The sequence below is a fragment of the Sceloporus occidentalis genome, unplaced genomic scaffold (genome assembly GCF_023333645.1).
Source record: "Sceloporus occidentalis isolate IW3139 unplaced genomic scaffold, rSceOcc1.0.p SCAF_13, whole genome shotgun sequence".
In the NCBI taxonomy this organism is placed as follows: Eukaryota; Metazoa; Chordata; class Lepidosauria; order Squamata; family Phrynosomatidae; genus Sceloporus; species Sceloporus occidentalis.
In genome coordinates this window covers 1,317,028-1,337,963 of record NW_028316993.1, presented here as the reverse complement: position 1 = coordinate 1,337,963, position 20,936 = coordinate 1,317,028, and the positions used below count along the sequence as shown (strand labels likewise).

At 47.3% G+C, this 20,936-nt stretch overlaps 1 protein-coding gene across 4 annotated transcripts; it reads left to right on the top strand.

Annotated features, from left to right (window-relative positions):
* The first annotated feature begins 1,116 nt into the window (after positions 1-1,116).
* On the top strand, positions 1,117-20,830 carry DPF1 (double PHD fingers 1). Of its 4 annotated transcripts, none has more exons than XM_089478654.1 (12): positions 1,117-1,298; positions 4,514-4,674; positions 5,260-5,367; positions 7,390-7,517; positions 8,553-8,642; positions 12,182-12,260; positions 13,295-13,426; positions 16,125-16,175; positions 17,116-17,178; positions 18,217-18,329; positions 19,468-19,549; positions 19,642-20,830. In XM_089478654.1, the coding sequence occupies exons 1-12, from the start codon at positions 1,267-1,269 to the stop codon at positions 19,710-19,712; spliced, it is 1,110 nt and encodes a 369-aa protein (XP_089334780.1). In that variant the 5' UTR covers positions 1,117-1,266; the 3' UTR covers positions 19,713-20,830. The 4 variants fall into 4 exon arrangements, with proteins under 4 accessions (XP_089334780.1, XP_089334778.1, XP_089334781.1 ...); XM_089478652.1 differs by having other exon boundaries at positions 17,059-17,178; XM_089478655.1 differs by lacking the exon at positions 16,125-16,175.
* Positions 20,831-20,936: the final 106 nt, after the last annotated feature.

The following is a 20,936-nucleotide window of genomic DNA, read 5'->3' as shown; positions in this document are numbered from 1 at the left end:
ATCTCCCTCTACTCATTTCTGGGAAAGGAAGGAAAGAAGGAAGGAAGGAGAAAGACGGAAGGAAGGAAGGAGAGAAAGAAAAAGGAAGGAAGGATAGAAAAAAGGCGGAAGGTAGAGAGGGAGGGAGGGAGGGGAGGAGAGAAAATAAATAAATAAATAAAGAGAAGGAAGGAAGGAAGGTGGGAAGGAGAGAAAGGGAGGGAGGGAGGGAGGGAGGGAGGAGAGAAAATAAATAGAGAGAGAGAGAGAGAGAGAGAGAGATGGAAGGAAGGAAGGAAGGAAGGAAGGAAGGAAGGAAAGAAAGAGAGAAAGAAAGAAAGAAAGAGAAAGAAAAGAAAGAGAAAGTAGGCAGGCATGCAAGCAAGCTTCCTCTTTGCACATGCTCAGGAACACTCTGGTCCTGATCAGAGCATCTCTTGATCCAGGGCTGGCATTTGAAAGAGGAACCCCAGAGGAAGCCTCGAAGCCAAAGGGCTGGGCTTTTCTCTCTTGGGGGGGGATCTGAGTGGAGACCCTTTTGGCCTTTCCACCTGCCCCCCTCCTTTTTCACCTCTTGAGGAAGGATGGCCCTGGCACCTGCTTCGGGGCTGCTGCAGCAGCAGCAGCAGCAGCAGAAGAAGAAGAAGAAGAAGCGATGCCTGCTTTGCAGATGCTCTGCTCCCTCCAGGAAAGCAGCCACTCCAAAAGGATGCTTCGATTTGCAATACCATTTATATTGGGATTAAAACGCCCCTTCCATCCCCCTCTTCCTCCCCCAGCTCCATTTTTTAAACTATCCACCTCCCAGCCTCCCTCCCTCCCTCCTTTTGGAGGTGGGCTCCCCAGCTGTCAAACGCAAGGCCCCCTGGGAGTTGTAGTTCCTGGGTGGCAGCAGCTGCCTGGCATCCCCTTCCAGCTTGCCAAGAGCTTGCGGAAGGGAGGAGGAGGAGGAGGAGGAAGGGAGTGGTGGAAAAAGATTCATAATGCAAAAAAAATAATAGAAAGAGAGTGTTGCATGGAGGGTGGCTTCTGCAAAGGCCAGAGACTACATTCCCCATGGTGCACTGGGGCTCAAAGGAGCTGGGCTGTGATTGGACCCCCCCTCCTTGCAGGCTTGCTGGAGAATGAATAAAATTGTACAGTATATTCTGATGTGAGAGGTATTAAAAAAAAGCAAAGAAAGAAAAGAAAAGAAAGGGGGGGGGGATTTTCTCTCTCTCTCTTTCTCTCTCTTTCTGCTTCTCCAGCCAGCCAAGCAGACAGAGGGATTTTGCATACCGTGTCAAAATGGCTACAGCTGTGCACAAGCCTATCAAATGGTGAGTGTGTGCCCCACATCTGGAGGGTGGGTGGCATGATCATTTCAGCCCCCCTTGACTGGCACAAGGAGGGGAGCCAAGAAGATGAAAGAGAGGCTGGGGAAGAAAGGGAATGGATGCTTTCTCCCTCTTCTGCCTCTCTCACCTCCCCAGCAATGGGTGCCCAGAGATGGGGGCACAGCCAGGTTGGCATCTGGTTCTTGCCAGGGTGGGCAGCAATGGGTGGGTGGGGGAGAAGGATGAGGCAGGGGCGGTTTTAAGGCTCTGTGCTTGGTTGGAGTGGAAGCCAGCACAGATGGGGATGTTTGCTGGATGTGAAAGGTGCCACCTGTCTCTCCATCTCTCTGGGCACAAGATGCCTGGCAGGGATGGAGCCCTGCCTCCCATCCAGAAGGGGACCCCAGTGGCCCACAGCCACATATCTCTCTGTGTTTGCATGGGGACAGAAGGCACTCGGCGAGGCTGAACGTTGGCACAGGGGTGCCCAGGAGTGAGCTTCAAGGAAATGGGCATGTCCCCCCACCTCAGGGGTATGTGTACCCCTGTGCCAAGCTGATGCCATGGAAAGGGGTGGGTAGGGCAGTATTTTTGGGACACTGGATGGTCCAGTTGGGGCAGGTTCATTCATTCCCTTTGCTCTTTTCTGGAGGATGTGCCAATGTGGCCGAAAAGGGCACAGCTGGGGAAATGTAACCTTCCCCATTCATTTTTGTTCCCCAATAGATTATTCATGTCCCCAATAGGATTGTTCGTGTCAAATTGGGATTTTGGAAAATGGTAAAGCAGTGGCAGCAATGTGCGAAGATGTGTGTGTGTGTGTGTGTGTGAGTGCATGCACAGGTTACATTGAACATCTGGGCAAATTCAAGGCCTGGCCAAATAGCTTTGGACAGTCTGCCTAATAATGCCCTGGGGAGAATTGCGTCTGCTTATGGGCAGAGGCACTCTTTAAAAAATAAAAATGATGGCTTTATGATTCATGATTATTGTGTGTGAAGCCTGGCATTGAGGGCGCAGAGAGCCATGTAATACAAAATAAGCCTAGTTCACCAGAGGCTAATGCATCCGCAGGCAAAAAGGCCAAAGACCCAGGCAGTGGGAGGTTGGCAGCTTCAGGGTAGCCAAAGGAAGCAAGCCTCTTCAATGGTTGTGCAGATGGAGGAATTTCACCCGGTGGTTTGTCTTGGGGTTGCCGTAAGCCGAAAATGGCTTGAGGGCACATAACAATAACAACAACAACAAAGCTGCTCCAGCATGCTTGGCCTGCCGGCATTGCTCCATCTTTAACCAGGGTGGGAATTGGGTGGCCTGCCAGATGTTGCTGGATTGCATCTCCCAGCATTCCTCAACACTGGTTTCTGCTGCTGAGAGCTGCAGTCCAACAACATCTGGAGGGCCGCATGGTTCCTGGCTCTGATCCACAACTATTGTGGGTGCAGCCACCCTATTTTCCTTGGCGTGTGGCCATCCTATTTATCGTTCGGCTTCAGCTTTGTGGTATATGTCTATATATGTATGTGTGCACATTGGAGATTTAGCTTTTGAATCTGCCCTGATCTTGACATTGTGGCAGTCTGTTCCCTGGGACATCTCCTTCTTCTCACATCTTGCATTGTGGTTTTTCTTCTCCGCCTCCCAAAACCTACCAGCAGACAAGAGAGACTTGTCGCACCACAGATCCTTTGCAGGATGGTTCCCATGTTTTTTCCTTTTTCCCTGTTTTCAGTACTTGAACCCAAATGATGTTGCCTCCATCTGCCACTCCCTTGTATGACTGTCTATATTGGCAATTCTTTATCTGGGCAGAGTCTGTCTTGGCATTGAACATCTCATTGCGGTGGGGTAGCCAACATAATCCTTTGGATCTCTGGCCACTGTGCAACTGGCTTTTTTGTTTGTACTTCCCAGTGGATCTATGTACAGTTAAAAACGGCTCTGACATAGGACAGTGCAGAAATAATGCAGTTTGACATCACTTTAAATGTCATGGCTCCATCCTATGGAATACTAGGATTTGTAGTTCGTTGTGGCACCAGAGCTCTCTGGCAGAGGAAGGCCACCTATCTTGCAAAACTACAAATCCCAGAATTCCATGAGATTCAGCCATGGCAGATAAAGCAGTGCCAAATTGCATTCATTCTGCAGTGTAGATGCAGCCAAAGAAATTTATGTTTTCTTATGCTGCCCAGCCCTGGTTTTTCCCCTCTCATCCTCTGTCTAGCTGGAAGGTTTTTTTTAGCAGCATTGGCATTGGAGCATGATGAAGGAGGGTTGGAGAAATACAGATTTTGAGTGTCAGGTTGCAGCAGCATGTCAGCATTAAACAATGCAGTGAAGGTTAAGGTGTGAAAATGTGGGATTCATCTCTAGTCTGTCCTTTTGTAGCTGTGTGTGCCGCCTGCACAGTGTCCCTGCATGCATTTTGGAAGACACTTTCAAAGAGTCTTTAGAAGGATAACAGTGTTTTTGTATACTTACCTGACTTGGTTGTTTCATGTCACATATGGATATTGTCAATTTTGGGGGGGGAAGTGTTGCTGAAACATATTAAGTGTTTCATTTCACATGTGCATATTGTTAATTTTGGATAAAATTTTTGCTGAAACATCTTTTATGTGGCGTAGGGACCTATTCCTATTTTCCCCATGTTATCTCTACATCTGGTACCAACCTAGGAACACATCATCTGCAATAACTGAGGTATACTTGTAATTCCAGGACTGGGAAAGCTAGGTGTCACATTCCTGAATGGTCAGGTCACTGGCCCGCAAAGGGAATTTGAGTGGATCAGATCCCCCTAGATCTAACTCATAATCCTTCCTGACCCTTTTTTCCTCCAAGAAGCTTCTAATGCAACCATAAAACGTTTAGTGGGAAATAAATTTGATTGAAATTGATGTGACTCACTTCTAAGTAAATGCCTTCAAGATTGGGGTTTGAACATGTATTGCCGCTGCGCAAGGTAACTGGGGTTTTAAATAGAACAAAAGGACATTGCACAAGTGTTGCGATCCTGTACTAATTCAAAACTTGCTGCCAGAGCTCATGCGAAGGGCCTTTTAAACAACATAAACTTTGCAAGAGTTCAGTTGCAAGATAGACAGGAAAACTGCTGCTGAAACTCATAAGGGTGCAAGAGAAAGACAAGAAGGCATTTTGGACCGATTTGGGGCTTTTAAGCAAGGTTTTAGAACTGTGACTCTTCTTCTTCACAGCCTGGGTGAAGATTTCTACCGGGAAGCCATTGAACACTGCCGCAGCTACAATGCCCGGTTGTGTGCCGAACGCAGCATGCGCCTACCTTTCCTTGATTCGCAGACGGGGGTCGCCCAGAACAATTGCTACATCTGGATGGAGAAGACCCACCGGGGTCCAGGTGCGGGTGCTGTAGCTCTATGATGAGGCATGCACCCCTGATGCTAGGCGCTGTACGTAGAATTGACCCTTCCTCAGAGGCCTTGGCACCTGAGGGCATTGTGCCCAGAAGGGGAGGGAGTTGGCAAAGTGGATGAGAGACAGTGCATGCAGCCAGGAACCTGAGAGGCAAGGAAAGCTGGCTTCCTAACATAGAAGAGCTTCAAGCCGATGTAGAGAGAGACAGGATGAGATATGGATAGCACCCCCCATCCCTAAAATAGCCCTGGCTGCAATATCCCCAATAGTGCTGTGTCTAGATGTAAACTGAAAAACTTAGCAAGGCAAGATCTGAACAAAATAGGAACCTTCCCAGGGTTGAAATGGATATGTCAGCTATACAGATGGTATAGCTCTCTTAGCTGTATGTCGGCTAGGATTGCTGGATGTTCAATAGCATCTGAAAAGCATCAGCTTCCCATCCTAGAGAGGACAAGCAGCAGTGGCCTTTTCCCATCCCTTAGCCTGGTCCCCCAGAATAAAGAGGCAGTTTCAGTACCAACCTTTTGGGAAAGATGTCTTGTAGCTCATCCTGCATCTCCTTCAGGGCTGGCGCCGGGTCAGATCTACACCTATCCAGCTCGGTGTTGGCGCAAGAAGCGGCGGCTGAATATCCTGGAGGATCCAAGACTTCGGCCCTGTGAATTCAAGATCGGTAAGGAATGGCTTATTGGGAGGCTTTCCAGTGAGGCAGAGGGAGCTGGGTGGATCCCTACCAGGAGGGCAAAAGGGATCGCTAGGTAGTTCTGGCTACAGATTCAGGATACGTCCACACTACGGTTTAAAACAAATTTAAACAGAGCATTGGACTATGGCCCTGGAGACTGGGAATCTAATCCTGGCTTGGCCATATAAACCCACTTGGTGACTTATGGCAAGTCACAGTCTCTCAGAGGATGGTAATGGCAACCCACCTCTGAAGAAACCTGCCAAGAAAAAACCATGATAGATTCACCTTAGAATTGCCATGACTTGAAGGCACACAATAACAACGAGGACAACAATAATAGCCCTTTACATCTCTATACCACTTCATAGTGAACTAAGCACTTTATTTATGTCCTGCTTCTCTCCCAAAGTGGCTCATGTCATACATTCAAACAATACAGCTAAAAATAAAAAATATGGAATACAAAAGTTCTTTAAAAAGCGTTAAATGTAATCCTCTTAAATGATACACTAATTTAAAACAATTAAAAGCATATTAAACTTGCACTACCCCAACCAGATTTCTTTCTTTCTTTCTTATGCTGCCTTTCTCCTAAAGTGGACCTAAGGTGGCTCACAAAAGATGGATTTAAAAAACGGTGCAATTTCAAAGCACAATGTAAAAAACATGAGATTGATATAACAAGTTGAACGTATAAAATCATTACAAATATACAGAAGCAAACACCCGAATAAGAAGCCTCTCTGGGGCCAGTTACGTATTAAAAGCCTGTTTAAAGAGGACAGTTTTTGCCTGCCCCGCTTGGCAGCGAGCCTAGAAGCAGCCTCCAAGGAGGGTCATTCCTGGGCCCTTACCAGCCATAACTGTGAATGTGGTGAGACCTCCAAAGATCTTAAAATTCATATAGGGAAATATGGTCTTTAAGATAGCCTGGGACTATGCCATATAGGTCGATTGAACAATTTCTGGGTTTTAAAGGTTGAGGATGCATGGCTTTCTCCTTTTGCCAAAGTGTTTGTGGCTTCATAGTAGAGTCATATGACGTATTTACACTTAAGGATCTTATCTAGTTCCTTCAAAGCTACTCTTCCTGGCCTTCTGATTTCTGGACTGAAGTCTGTGATTGATGATTGCACCAAAGTATAGAAAAGATAGGTTGTTAGGACATAATGTGTAAAGACATAGTATTGAATACCAAGGCCAAGATGGTCTATGCCATAATATTTTCAACTTCTGTGATTGGTTGCAAAAGCAGGACAGTGCAGAAAGCTTATAGGAAGAGAATAAACGCATTTGAAATGTCTTGCTGGAAAGATAAATGAGCTGGTCTTAGAGGAGATCAAGCCTGATTTCTCCAAAGAAGCCAAGATGACTAAACTGAGGCTGCATCTGCACTGCAGAAACAATGCAGTTTGACAACACTTCAATTGCCATGGCGCAATGCTGTGGAACTTTGGGATTTATAGTTTGTTGTGTCACCAGAGATCCCTGAGAGAGGAGACTAAATATCTCCCAATACTCCAACACCTAGAATCCCAGAGCATTGAGCCATGACAGTTAAAGTGGTGTCAACCTGGATTATTTCTGCAGTGTGGATGCAGCCTAGAAGAGTTCAAGATGTGAATGGTTTTCAGTGTCTCACTCTCTTCAATGCTAGGAATTTGGGGATTGAAGGAAACACTCATTTGGGAAAGATGTATCGGCTTCTTTAATTAGAGTATACCTGGAAAACATATCCAGGGTAGCTGTGTTGGCCATATAGCAAAGTACAATAACATCCCAAATCCACAAAACAGTGATTCCACTGTTGGCCTGATAAAGGCATCACTGTTTTGTGGATTTGGGATGTTATTGTACTGGGGTATACCTGTATTAGAATGTAAAGCTTGCAGTGGTGGAAGGACTAAAAGGAGAAATGAGTGATCCTTAGCCTTGGGAGCAGATGTCTCCACTAGAAGACTAGCATCTTATACCACCCAACTGCAGCCCTCTTTCCTTTCTCCCTAGATTGTGAGCCCCCTTTGAAGAAGGAAGGTGGCTTGCCTGAGGGTCCTGTGTTGGAAGCCTTGCTGTGTGCTGAAACCGGAGACAAGAAGCCAGAACTGAAGGAGGAGGAGCTGAACTTGGACTGTCCGGTAAGAGAAAGGAGAGATCTCGGCCAAACGTGGTTGCCCATCCATCAACAACCCTCTTTGCTATTCCTGATCTCAGATAAGCTCTTTCAAATAGCTTCCTTCCTTTTCTCTACAATGTCCCCTGCCCCATAACATGAGGAGAGACAGAACCCTTTTTCTGTGTGTGATGATGGAGACGGAGGGCAATTTAGGGCCTGATTTAGAGTCTGAATCTCTACTTAAGGTCTGAATCTCAAATGACTCCAGAGCTTCTGGATCCAGCCACATCTGCCAAGAAGACATTAGGATAGCTCTTCTTGAGTGGCTGTGATGTGTGGATATTTATACTGGCATAAGATCTGCCTTCTAGGGTTGTTGTGTTAGGAATGGGGTGCTGAAAATCTGGACCTCCATATGTTTAACTGTCATTTCAGCATATCTAACCATAGGCTACGCTTAGGGCTGCTGGCCATTGCAGTCCAACACCAGCTGGAGGGTTTCCATCCCTGAAATACCTGAACTTTGTTATTGTTGTTATCTGTTTTCAGGTTGATTTTTTAACTCATGGAGACCCTCCAAGAACCCTTGTGTTCCACTTCTCTACTTAGTTCCTGCAATCCTATGCCCATGTCCCCCCCAATTGAGCCCATCCATCTGGCATGTGGTCTTCTTCTCCTTCTTCTACCTTTCCATGCCTTCTCATTATATGGCCAAAGTACCTGATCTTAGGCTACTGTTAGCTTGGGAGATGACTGCTTCTCTTATCAGTGGCATCACTAGGGTTGGCATCACCCACAGAAGTTACTCATGGTGTCACCCAGCGCACTTACCTCCTCCCATAGCACACTATACAGAGTCCTTAGTAAGGTGTACTAACGTTCCTTATAAACCATCATTCCTGTATATCACTGACTGTAATGGCAACAGTTGTGACACAAGTAACTAGCAAAATTTAAGCGTACCTTTAAATTACAATAGCATACACACAGCCTAAATGTATTTACATGTGCACTGGCACTAGTTGTGTCTTTGCTATTCTCTTTCTCTCTGTTGCAGAAAGCTCCTATTGGCGAATTCCTTCACGACTTGGACACAGATGACCTGGAAGATGATGTCCCTCGCCGTAAGAACAAAGCCAAAAGCAAGGTATGTCCAGGGGAGTCACAGTGGAAGGTGTCCAGGATGGGAAGACCAAGGAGAAGGGCTACAGAGTTTGCTAGGAGAAGCATCCTTGGAATTGTATTTGCTTGCTGTTTCCTCAGATCCTGCTCACAAGAAGAGCAAACAGATTACCGGCACATAGCTAATGAAAGCATAATCAGATATTGATGATGATAAATTAGTTGTATTGTTTTAGTATAATAGTACGCTAATGTTGTTGCTCTTGTTGTGTGCCTTTCTTTTCCTATTTTTCCTTCCACGATTCAAGGAAACCAGCTGCTTTCCAGCTTCTGCGACTCTGGAGACCAGGGTTTGAATTCTGGCTTGGCCATGGAAACATACTGGGTGATGATGTTGAAGGCTTTCATGGCCGGCATCCATAGTTTTTTGTGGGTTTTTTGGGCTATGTGGCAATGTTCTAGAAGAGTTTATTCCTGATGTTCCGCCAGCATCAGATCCTCTGAAGATGCCAGCCACAGATGCTGGCGAAACGTCAGGAACTCTTCTAGAACATGGCCACATAACTTGAAAGACCCACAAAAAACTATTCTGGGTGATCTTGTGCAAGTCACACACTCTTGGCATCAGAGGATAGCAACTCTGAAAAAACGTGCCAGGAAAACCCCACAATAAGGTTGCCTTAGGGTCTCCATAAGTTGGAAACAACTTGAAGGCACACAACCACAAATGTGGCTGGTTGGTCTGAGAAGTTGTTGGATGCTAGAAAAGGTGGATCAACTTGGGTCCAACACAGCAAAGCATTTTTGATGTACAAATGATTGACATGGAAGGAGAGGCTGTCCTGGCCAAGAGGGTATGGAGGGCAGGGAAGCTGGGCTAAGGAACCCCTTCCCTTGAGTTCGAATTCCACTCCAAAACCTCCATCCCCTTCTCTGCCCAACTCCAAGCAGCTGCAGGTGGCGAAGGGGAGCAGCGCAGCTGACTGTGCCAGGGACAGGCAAAATGAGGCAAGATACAGATGGGCACAAGCTTGCATAAAGATTATGTAAATCATCTCGTCTTTGCAAAAATTGGCTTACTGCCCCTTTGCCTCTCCACCCCACTTCAGAGTTTCTGTGTGCGTGATAGAAAGCATTAAATGGCAGAAGCTGGAAAGCAGCTGGTTTCCTTGAATCGTGGAAGGAAAAATAGGAAAAGAAAGGTGTGCCAAGAACCAGTGGATCCTTTCACACTAGACAGTTATTGCATTATGATCCTGTCTAACTGCTGTGGTTTCGTCCACTGTAATCCCGGAATTTGCTGTTTGGTTGATTCTTGTTGTCTGCCTTCAAGTCTTATGGCAAACCTATCTTAGGAATTAATCACACTGGGGCTATATTCGCCATTAAAGAGACATTAAAGAGCATTTTAAGCATCCCGCAAATAGAGCGAAAATGGCGAGTAATGATTATCACACGCAATTGCGCAAATAAAGTGGTATCGTAAATGCACTGTCGCTGAAACCCTGAAAGTAAAAAGATGCGTGTTGATGCTTCTTTGTGACTACTTTAATGGCGGGTTTTGTGTGACGTCGTGTGACATGGTTACGTGTAATTACGTAATTTTCCTGGGACATTCATGGGATTTCACATGACGTTGCACAAAACTCACCATTAAAGTGGTCACAGAGAAGCGTTAATGTGCACTTTTTTACTTTCGGAATTTCAGCGACAACGCATTTCACTTTATTTGCACAATTGCATGTGATAATCATTTGCGCAATTACTTGCCATTTTGGCTTTATTTGCGGGATGCTTTCAAAGCGCTTTAAATCTCTCTTTAGTGCCGAAATTAGCCCCAGTGTGAAGATGCAGGCGAGATCTTGCATGCAAAGATGTCCATGGGGAGCAATGTCTCTTTCTAGGCTCTTCCTGGATCTAAAGAGCCGACGTCTCGTGTCAAGTGGGTTCTGAAAACCCCCTGCTGGTTTTGTTTGAAAGACAGATGCAAGACATTTGCGCAGCCAGACTGTGTCTTTCTAGCATTTGTCAAGTGGAAGAGGCTGCCTGTCTCCTTCCTTTCCTTCCTTCTGCCATGGTGGGCAATGCCACCCCACACAGTCTCACTACCAGCTGGCACCCGTGCCCAGCCACCCCCAACCAGTCTCCCTCCCCGCCTTCTGCCCCTAATCCCATTCCTTTTCGGAGGCTGGAAAGCAAAAGCGCTCAAAGTAGGTCAGCTCCTTTTTAGGGTTGGCACCTGTTCAAAAGCACATTCCTTAATCTGCGTTAAAAGCTGAACGCACAAAGGCGCATTTTTAGATTTCTACATGTTTAGGCTGAATGTGCTTTTTAAACCACGCACCCCTCTCTTTTTTATTCCGATGGGTTTGAGCTTGAATTGCCTTTGCTGTTCAGCTCACGTCTTGCAAAGCTGTTTGTCGGCTGGTGGTTGCAAATGTGCAGAGCAGCTCAGGTCTTGCAAGGAACTTGGCAGCAATTGGGCAATTAGGCTTTTGCTGGTTTAACTTGGTTGATAGCTTTTTGTGGGTTTTTCGGACTCTGTGGCCATGTTCTAGAAGAGCTTATTCCTGACGTTTCGCCAGCATCTGTGGCTGGCATTACCTGCTTGATTCTCACAATTGCTTGATAGGAAATCTTTATGCAGAAAGTAATGTTTCCTTTTCAAGAGGTTAAAACAATATCTCACTAATGGCTCCCAAATGTCTTCTATCTCTGTAGTAGTCTTATCTTTTCGGTACATAGTCAGTCTATCCATTTCCATTATATCCAATGTCTTTGGTAACCAGCCATCTAAAGATGGTATCTCTGAATTCTTCCGTTGTTTGGCAAATGCCATTCTTGCCACAGTTACCATATATAGGATTATTTTTTAATGTTTTCAACATCACTGCAGGGAAATTTTTGTAACCCTTGACACTTAAAGGAAAACAGTAAAGGAAAACAGAAGAATTTAGGGTCTCTGTGTGTCTATATGTGTCAGGAGGGGGCCTGAAGATGAGAAATTGCCTCCTGGCTCCCAAGCCCTGTTTTAGGTGATGTTTCTTCTGATGAGAGCGAGCAAGAGAGCTGTATTTACCTTTTTGGAAAGGCAAACTCTTGCCAGTTGGCTTTGAAGCCCAGCTGCCCTCATGCTGCCATCACATCCCCCTTTGTGCATCCATGAGCTCTGCTTTGGTTTTGGAAATTAAAATCATGCGCTCTTTAAATGAGTCCTAGAGCAGATCAAGCCAGAAATGTCCCTACAAGCCAAAATGACAAGACTTAGACTGTCGTACTTTGGATACATCATGAGAAGGCATGAATCGTTGGGAAAAAACAATGATGTTAGGAAAGGTAGAAGGAAGTAGAAAGAGAGGAAGGCCACATGGATGAACTTTATTAAAGAGACAATGAATATGAGTTTGCAGGAGTTGTGCAGAGCAGTAGAGGACAGGGGGGCCTGGAGATGTCTCATCCATAGGGTCGCCATAGGTCCAGATGGATGTGAAGGCAGTTAACAACAGCAACAACAGCTCTTTAAAATGAGAATCACGCAAAGCCTTTTGTCTTCCCCAACTCTAGGCGTATGGGATTGGAGGACTGCGGAAGAGACAAGATGCTGCGTTGCTGGAGGACCGAGACAAACCCTATGTTTGTGACAGTGAGTGTGCGTCTTTGGGGGCAGTGGCATCTGGGTATTGGCATATGGGTTTGGGTGGTTGCGTGGAGGATGTAGAGCTTTTGCCCTGATGGTGGCTTGATGCTGGTTTGGGAGGTCTGTGATCTTGACACCTAAAATCTAACCGCTCCTACCAACCAGTCGAGGAGGTACAAAGTATACTTAGATATTGTGAAGGCTACCTCCCTTCAGTGAAGAGCCATGGGTTAGATAGAAGTTCCATTTGGTCCCCAAGCTTTTTGAGAAATGGAGTACAAATAGTCCTCTACATACAGACTAAAATCTATGGGTTCAAGGGAGCAAGAGAGGAGCTTGGAAGAAGCATGAGGGCATGTGCTAGTGAAATCTTGGTGTGAGGATGGAGAGGGGAATTGCAGGGTGCCTTCCAGCAGGCAGAATATTTCATGAGGATCCACACAACACTTATGATCCCACAATTATGGCACTATAATCCTGCTTCCCTTTTCTATGGAATACTGGGATCTGTAGTTTGGTGATGCTGAGAATTCTAAACACCTCTCTCTAAACGGCAGATCCCAGGATCCCATAAGGTGGAACCGTGGCAGTTAAAGTGGAATTGTAGTGCTAGAATTGGGCAGTACGAAATGGCCCTCTGACTTACGCAGTTATTTTTGAGAGTTGTGAGTGCCCTTGTTGGTGGACCTCTCTTCTTGGCATCCTCCCCAGGAGGGCATGACTCAGTCCTGCAAAGAATGCAGTTCAGCAAAGTGGGGATCCACCTTGTGGCAGCTGTTCTTTTCCAGTGCAAATGAATTTGTGGGTGAAGGGCTGGCATCCGTGGATGCTTGAATCTGTGGATAAAGAGTCAGTGGATATTGACTGCAATCATTTTGTATGTGGCTACAAGGCGCCAGCCATAGGCAGCTGTAATGTGGTTCCACAAGCAGAGCTAATACACTATGTTGTGTCATGTAGGATTCCTGTTTGTCTGTCTGTTACTCTCTTTTTGGAGAGCATCTTACCATTTTCTGTGTGCCTTCTTCTTCCTCCTTCAGTTTGTGGGAAGCGCTACAAGAACCGTCCAGGACTGAGCTACCATTACACGCATACACACCTGGCGGAGGAGGAGGGCGAGGAAGGCCCTGAACGTCACACCTTGCCCTTCCATCGTAAGAACAACCACAAACGTGAGTCCCCCATCTCTGTTTACTACTTCAGGAGGAATTGCCCCCAACCCAGCGTCCAGTGCATACTGGCAGAGTCATCTAGCTTGACTCCGGGTAACAGATTGCGGGTATATTGGAAAGCTCAGCCTCCCAAGCCTGCATCTTAAGACAGTTTTGCATTTCATTGGAAGCATTTATTCATCCTGATCTACGTCACAAGGGCGTTGTTGGGTTTCAACCAAGTAATGTATGTCAAGCCATTTGAACATACAGATCTGCTGTTGAATTGCCAAGAATAACATAAGAACAGTAAGAACAGCAACGTTTAGAAAGGGTCCGTAGCCCAACATGGGATCTTCTAATTTGTATCCAAAAAGTCCAGGGTTCAATTTCTGGTGCATCTCTGGGTACGGCAGCAAAAAATACTCCTCACAGACACACAATAGAGACCAAAAAACCCTTACTGATGTTCAGCGTAGTGAATGATGGGCTAGATGAGCAATTAAGCATTTGATTTGCAGAAAGCCGCATCCAATATTCTTCCCCAAATAGCTCTGTCTTTTTTTAAATTCTTTTCAGCTTGAGCTGTTTTTTTCTTTTGTTTTGTTATTGCTTTTCAGCTGTATTTTATTTTGCAGAAGCCCACCTTCTTTCTCTGCTAGATTATTGCATTTCAAAGGTTTGCATCCATGGATCACAAATTAACCTACAAAAAGAACAGCAAGGGCTGGTGTCCCTCTGCCAATCCATTCCTCTTGCAAAAGGGTGGCCTCATTCCATTATCTCCTGTCACTTCTCTCCCCATCGCTGTGCGAGGGTCTCCACTTTTAATATCCCCAGCTACCCTGCTCCTACTGATGCCAACGGCTTCCACGGCAACATTAGTGGGTGGCATTGGCAGGTATCATATTTCCTGCTCTGATTTATACTTTCAATTAATTGGGACCCCCCAAGGAGTCCTGGCAGCATGGTGGCGGAAGCAGGATGCTGGGTTATAGGAGGTGGAGTGGGGAGGATAGACTCTGCCATCTCCCAGCCAGATCTTTGCAGGTCGTGAGGAAGGTACCTGGGAGAAATGAAAGCGCAGCCCTTTTCTTTCTTACCCAGACAGACACAAAGTCAGGGACTAGGGTTATGTGTGTGTTTGTGTGTCTCCATATGTGCCTTCCAGTCATCTGCTGACTTATGGCGATGCCATGAATTTCATAGGGGTTTCTTTGTGTGTTGTGTGCCGTCAAATCATTTCTGGCGACCCTAAGGCAACTCTGTCGTGGGTTTTTTTCCTGGGGGGGGAGTCAGAGGAGGTTCATCATTGCCATCATTGAGGTGACTTGCTGAAGGTCACCAATGGGTTTTCATAGGCAAGGCATACTCAGAGATGGTTTTGTCAATTCTTTGCTGCCTGCATTTTTGGCATGGGGTCTAGGTTGGGTGTGGGCTGAGCAGCCCTCTGTTACCAGAATATGTCCCTATAGCTTGTGTGTGTCTATAAGTGTGCATGTCATCACATGCACATAGGTATTCTGTGTATCTTTGTGCACCTTGCACGCGCGCCTATGTGTGACTGTGCATGAAAAGATTCACTCCTCCACCACTAAGGCCCATTTCTCTGCTTGTGTGGAAATGAAATGTGAAGTTGTGGCGGTAAGGTTTGTCTCTGTGTTTGGGCACCTAATGAGAATGACGTTTAAGCTGGGGAGGGGGGCATCGTTGTCCGGCTTGGGTGACATTCTGGAAATCCGTGGGGTGCAAAGTCATTGTGTGTTATTGTAAGCCTGCTGTTCAATACTAGTCAGTGGGCTCTACTATCTCAGTGGTTGCACATGCCAGCATTGCTGAAAGAGGGGGAGGGCCGCTGTGCATGGCAAAGGGAAGCCAAATGGATGGTGATCCCCCTCCCTTTTTCCCCCCTTTTTTTGGGGGGGGGGATGAGGATGGAGCATATCAGGCAAAGCTAGTAAGAAAAAGGATCTGGATCAGGGTGTGGTTGGGTCAAGTCTAGCCTATATTCTCCTTCCCCATAGCATCACAATGATGGCTTTCAAGGGGGATGGAAAGGGGGGAAGAGGGGAGTCTTCCTTCCCCACCCCTCCTCCCCAATGAATGCATCCCATCCTTTTCCTAGTCAGTTACCATGGAGACCGGCACATGCTGATGTAGTTGAATTTGCACAAAGGAGTGAGATGCAAGGAGGGCTGGGGAGGGGTGGGGGGCTCTGGAGACCCACATTCCCCAGAGATAAGGAGCAGGGCTTCTGGGACCTTCCTGGATCTGGATGATGGATGGCCAGTTGCCATTTCCAGACCCAGAGATGGTGCCTTGCAACCTTGTCCCAGCACAGATGGCCTCCCTTCCCTGGGTCTGGAGGCTGCAACCTTAGCAAGGAAGGTGCATGTTCTGTACGCAGGTGCTTCATTTCTCATACACATCCCCTGCTTGACATTAGAGAACCACCTCTATGCCTTCCATGCCCCCATAAAGCCTCACATGCCTTCCCTAAGCGGCTCTTGCTTTACGTATATACACATTTCCCCCCTTTGCTTGTTTATCTGTTTATTCAGATAGGCAGAGATTGATAACCCAGATCCCCTTTATTCATACAGACATGACTTGCTTCCCATAACAAGAGGATCTAGATATATTCCATTCCTTTCCCCGCTCCTGCCCCGCCGTGCTTATTTCCATTATTTTTATTTTTTGCATTTCTGGCTTTCTCCAGAGTTTTACAAAGAGCTGAATTGGGTCCCAGAGAACCAGCGCAGGCACACAGGTAAATCCCAGGGCGGCCCTGTGAAGGTTGAGGTATAGAAAGATGGGGCCATGGGAGAATCGGTCAGGGCAGCTCACCTGCCATTTTCGGAAGGGCCAAGGAGCTGCCTAGTTCGATTCAATCATATGCCACCTTTTTCTTGCTTCGGTCCTCCCTTTTTCATTCTTATCCAGAGTCGTGGTGAGATGTTGGTGTGGGTGGAGAGGAAGATGACCCACTGGTTTCCCTTAGAGAGGTCTCTCTACTAAAACAAAGCCTTCCAAAAGACTACGTTCCCTGAGCAAAATTATGCCAACGAAGGCACTGCTTGGCCTAGTTCATGCGATTCTTGTTGTGCTTCAAATAATTTGGAGAGATGGAGCAGGGAATGGAGAGAGGGGAGGAAGAACGTGGAGGCATCTGAGAGCGCTTTCTTTCTGACCTTGAGGACTAGAAACTTGGAAAGCCTTTTCACTGACAGAGGGGTCCTCCACTTAGGGCATTGCATGGATGGCCCAGCTGCCTGGACTAGTGTTGGTGAATGCATGTGAACATAAGGCACACAGAGTGCCAGGTGGCAATGTGTTACAGCACCATGGACACATGGCAAGATAAGACACCAGGATACAGGGGTGGCAGCTAGCAAGTTCCCTTACCAGATCTGTCATTCCTGCCCTGGAACGTGCCAGCTGCTGTGGATTCTTGCATGTCGCCTGGGCAAAGTGGGAGCTGCGCATTTGGCTGTAGCTGCAGTTTGGGAATGGGTGAATGGGTGGGCAGAAGGAAGGAAGGAGGTTGGGGTGGAATCCCCGCAACCGCACAGGCGCGGGGAGGTGTTTGTTGGGTGCACAGAAGGTCTCCATGGCCCCACCCTTGATTTTGGCCTCTCCTTGCTGTTTTACAGCTAAGAAAGCTCCGGACGGCACAGTCATACCAAACGGTTATTGTGATTTCTGTCTAGGCGGCTCCAAGAAGACTGGCTGCCCTGAAGATCTCATTTCCTGTGCAGACTGCGGCCGCTCAGGTGAGGCTCTGTGGGCGTCAGTGAGCGCAGATGCTTGAGCCCTGGATCTTAGGAGCATAGGACACTGGGAGACTCTTGGCCTATCTAGTCAAATCCTGGCTTGTAATCCAAACATCCCCCTTAGTGTGGTGTAAATATATGCATTCGGAGAGACTACACAACCCCTAGGAAGCTCTCCCTACACAGCACTACACCACCCCCATGTAGAATAGCAACATATTGCCATACCTCACCGACTGGGTGCCATTGTGCAATGCACAAGCGTGTGCAGTATGCAACTACAGTGCGTAATGTGCAGCTACAGTGTCCAAGTGCAATGCACTATGTTGCTATATGCACAATTCTGCTTTTGCCAATGTCAGCAGATTATGTCTGTGCTGCTATGCATGATCCACATGCATAGTGGGACTTATTGCCTTTATCACTAGCAGGATGTGAGCTACAGTGAGCACTTGCTAGCTGTGGGTCTCAGGGGATTCATATAGGAATACTTTGAACCTGTTGAGTTTGAACATGGGAGTTTTGGCAGGTAGCATTGTGCTCTGTGGGATAAGATGTGGTCCCTCTTGGCTTGAGCACTGAATAGAGTACTCAGAGACATTGCAGCAGAAGTGCTAATGTGAAGAATTGTGTGTATGGCACTGCATACTGTTAACTGTGTAGATGTACTGGAGTCATTAGAATAATAGAATATTGGCAGGTTTCCAACCCCTACCTGTGATGGAATACACAACTAAAGCACTTCTGAAAGATGCTCATCCACCGTTTGACTCTCTCAAATGTGAAACTCCTCTTAATGCTGCTGTCAGTTGGATACAACTATTGTCAAACACCACAGCACGCCTCTGCATACATAGTGCAACTTGTGTATGCCCTTGACAGTTTGTCAGGCAATAGGATTTAGGCCCAAGCCAGCAGCATGGCCACTTCCCAAGCTGGGTTGGTCAAGAAAGACTTAAAGAACGGCAGGAGGGAAAAGGCAGCCTCAGCCCACTTTCCTACCCGAAGCTGATCGCCTGCTCTTTCTTTCCCATCCAGGGCACCCATCCTGCCTGCAGTTCACCGTGAACATGACAGCAGCTGTCCGGACTTACCGGTGGCAATGCATCGAGTGCAAGAGCTGCAGCCTCTGTGGCACCTCAGAGAACGATGTACGTGAGCCAACCTGCTCTGCATGGAAACCCTTAACCCCTGATGTGTCAAAGGGTGGGCATGCATGCAAGCGCACTTTTTGGGTGGGCCTCAGCCTTGACTGGTAACTCAGGAATATTCTGTGCACGTCATGCAGGTCCCCTCCCTCCTCTTTGGGCCCATGTTCTGGGAGAATGCCAGCATTGCAACTATAGCTTTCCCCTTCATCTTGCCATTCATTAGGGCTGTAAATTGTCCAGGGTGCCATCCTGGAATATCTGATGAAACCAAAGGTGTGCCTTTTCTCTTCATCTCCAGGACTTTCCTGGTAGAGTTGAGCATCAGCTATTGCAGGTGACATACACAGGCATAAGTTGGACTGTGAATGCAGAGTGCTTTGGACAATGCCTAACAATTGCATCCATGTGACAGCAGTATTAAGCAGATATGCATATGTAGGACTGATGTATTAGTGATAGCATATTGAAGGGCCCAGAGTAGGGTGTATATGCCTACTGCCATAGTGCTTCGCAGTTAAATAAGCTGTCATTGGCCACTGATCTCCATTCATTGGGTTACACTGGTATTCTGTATAGGGATTGTGCAGTATAACTCCACTGGTGAATATTTAAGCTATGCTTATAGCAATGTAGAGAGGCGGTGTCGCAGTTTGGGACTAGCATTCTGGAGAACAGGGTTGAAATCTGGGCTGGGCCATGGAAAGCCACTGGGTGACTTTGTTTAAGTCTCAGTCTCTCAGTCTGACTGGAAGTTAAACCGCCTCTGACAAAATCCTGCTAGGAAAACCCAGTAATAGGGTTGCTTTAGGGTCGCTGTTAAGTCAGAAATGTCTTGAAGGCTACAACACATACACAAAGCACTGTAGGCGCTTGGCCAATGGGTCCAAGCATAATTCCTAGACATCACTGTGAGGTTGTTGGATTAGGTGAGAAGACTCTCGCTTAAACCCGGGATGAAAAGATCTCATTGCCTTCCCAAGGTGGGTGCCACTGGGCTCAATAGCCCAAGCCCTTGATTTAGCACAGGACAGCTTTCCATATTTTGGTTTGAGCCAGGATCCATCCTCCTCTATCCTGTTCCATAGCCCTTGATCTCCCTCCCAGTGGCCTTTCTGCTTTCTCTCTTATTCTCTCTCAGGACCAGCTACTGTTCTGCGATGACTGCGACCGGGGCTACCACATGTACTGCCTGAGTCCCCCCATGGCCGAGCCCCCAGAAGGTGAGCCGGATGCCCATTTTGCGGGGAAGGGGTCCCTATCTGCCACAGTGGCAAAGGGCCCTGACATGCCTGCTTGCTTTCCTTCCCCACAGGAAGCTGGAGCTGCCACCTGTGCCTACGGCAGCTGAAGGAGAAGGCTTCAGCCTACATCACTCTGACCTAAACTGGTGCCCTCACCCCTGCCAGCCTTCCTCTGCATCCGACTTGGAGGGCTCCAAGATCATAGTCCTGGTGTGATGGGGGGCCAGCCGTCAAATGTGTGTATGTGTGTGTGTGTGAGCTCTGGCCTTGGAACAATGATGATTTTACCTGCTACTTCAGGTTGGCTGGAATCCCCACTTTCCCTACTTTTAAAAGGTGGTGAGGGAAGGGGCCTGATCTTGTGGTGAGATATCCCTCTCTTTTCCCCTTCCCTTCAAACCCAGCTGAAGTGGTGGGGCCAACTCCTTCCTGCCTTTGCCCACCACTGCCTGGCTGGCGCCTACCCACCCTGTCAACTCCCAAGGAGCCAAAAACTCAACTCAAAAGCCATAAAAGCCAGAGAGCGAAGCAAGTGCCAGCCTCTCTCCCTTGGCTCCATGTCCCTTTCCTCCATCTCCTGGCTGGGAAGGGAAGGGGCTTTCTTTTTGTTCCTTCCTACCCCACCAGAATGATGTTGCATGCAAAATGGTTTCTTCCTAGCTTTTCCTGGGGAGAGGGGAAAGCTGGGAGTCTGGCACTCCATGCGCACCCTTGTCTCATGGTTGTTTATTTTAAATTTTGGTTGGGGTTTTGTTTTGTTTTTTTGCTACACTGCAGTTTGGAGTTCCCCACCAAATTTCCTTCTTCCGCCGCTTTCCTTTTAGGTTCCTCTCCATCAAATGGGGAGGAAGAAAATTGGTGGGCGTGGAGTCCGACATCCATCTAACTTGAGTCAGGATGGGAGTGCTAGGTGATGGGCTTGGGGGTGCGAGGATGGCCGCCTGAAAGGTGACCGAGGCCGAGCGAGGGGACCTCCCAGCTATTATACAAGGCAGGAGTTTCTTTTTCTTTTCAGTGTTGCTGGATTTTTAAAAAATGTAGGGGTGGGGGGACTTGGAGAAAAAAGGTGGAGAAGGGTAGAAAGCTACCTCCCCACCCCTTCCCAACTTGGAGGGAGAATGTGTTAGGGGGCTTTGGGTCGAGGGCGGGTGGGATAAAGAGGCTGCTGAAGGCTAGCAGGGGGAGCACTCCCGCCGAGCCCCCACCTTATGTACATGGTGTTGTTCTGTTGCCTGCATCTTTTAATGTGCTTGGATTGTTCTGTGCATTAAATGTGGTCTGAATTACAGCCACCTCTGCTGTGCAGCTGCTTCTTTTAAACACAGATAGACTTTCTGGGGTCTATGGTGGCGTATTGAAGGGTGGG

Coding starts and splice junctions, on each gene's coding strand:
- DPF1 (XM_089478652.1), top strand. CDS start 1,267: ATGGCTACAGCTGTGCACAAGCCTATCAAATG. Junction 1,299..4,513: donor GTGCACAAGCCTATCAAATG/GTGAGTGTGTGC, acceptor TCTTCTTCACAG/CCTGGGTGAAGATTTCTACC. Junction 5,368..7,389: donor GCCCTGTGAATTCAAGATCG/GTAAGGAATGGC, acceptor CTTTCTCCCTAG/ATTGTGAGCCCCCTTTGAAG.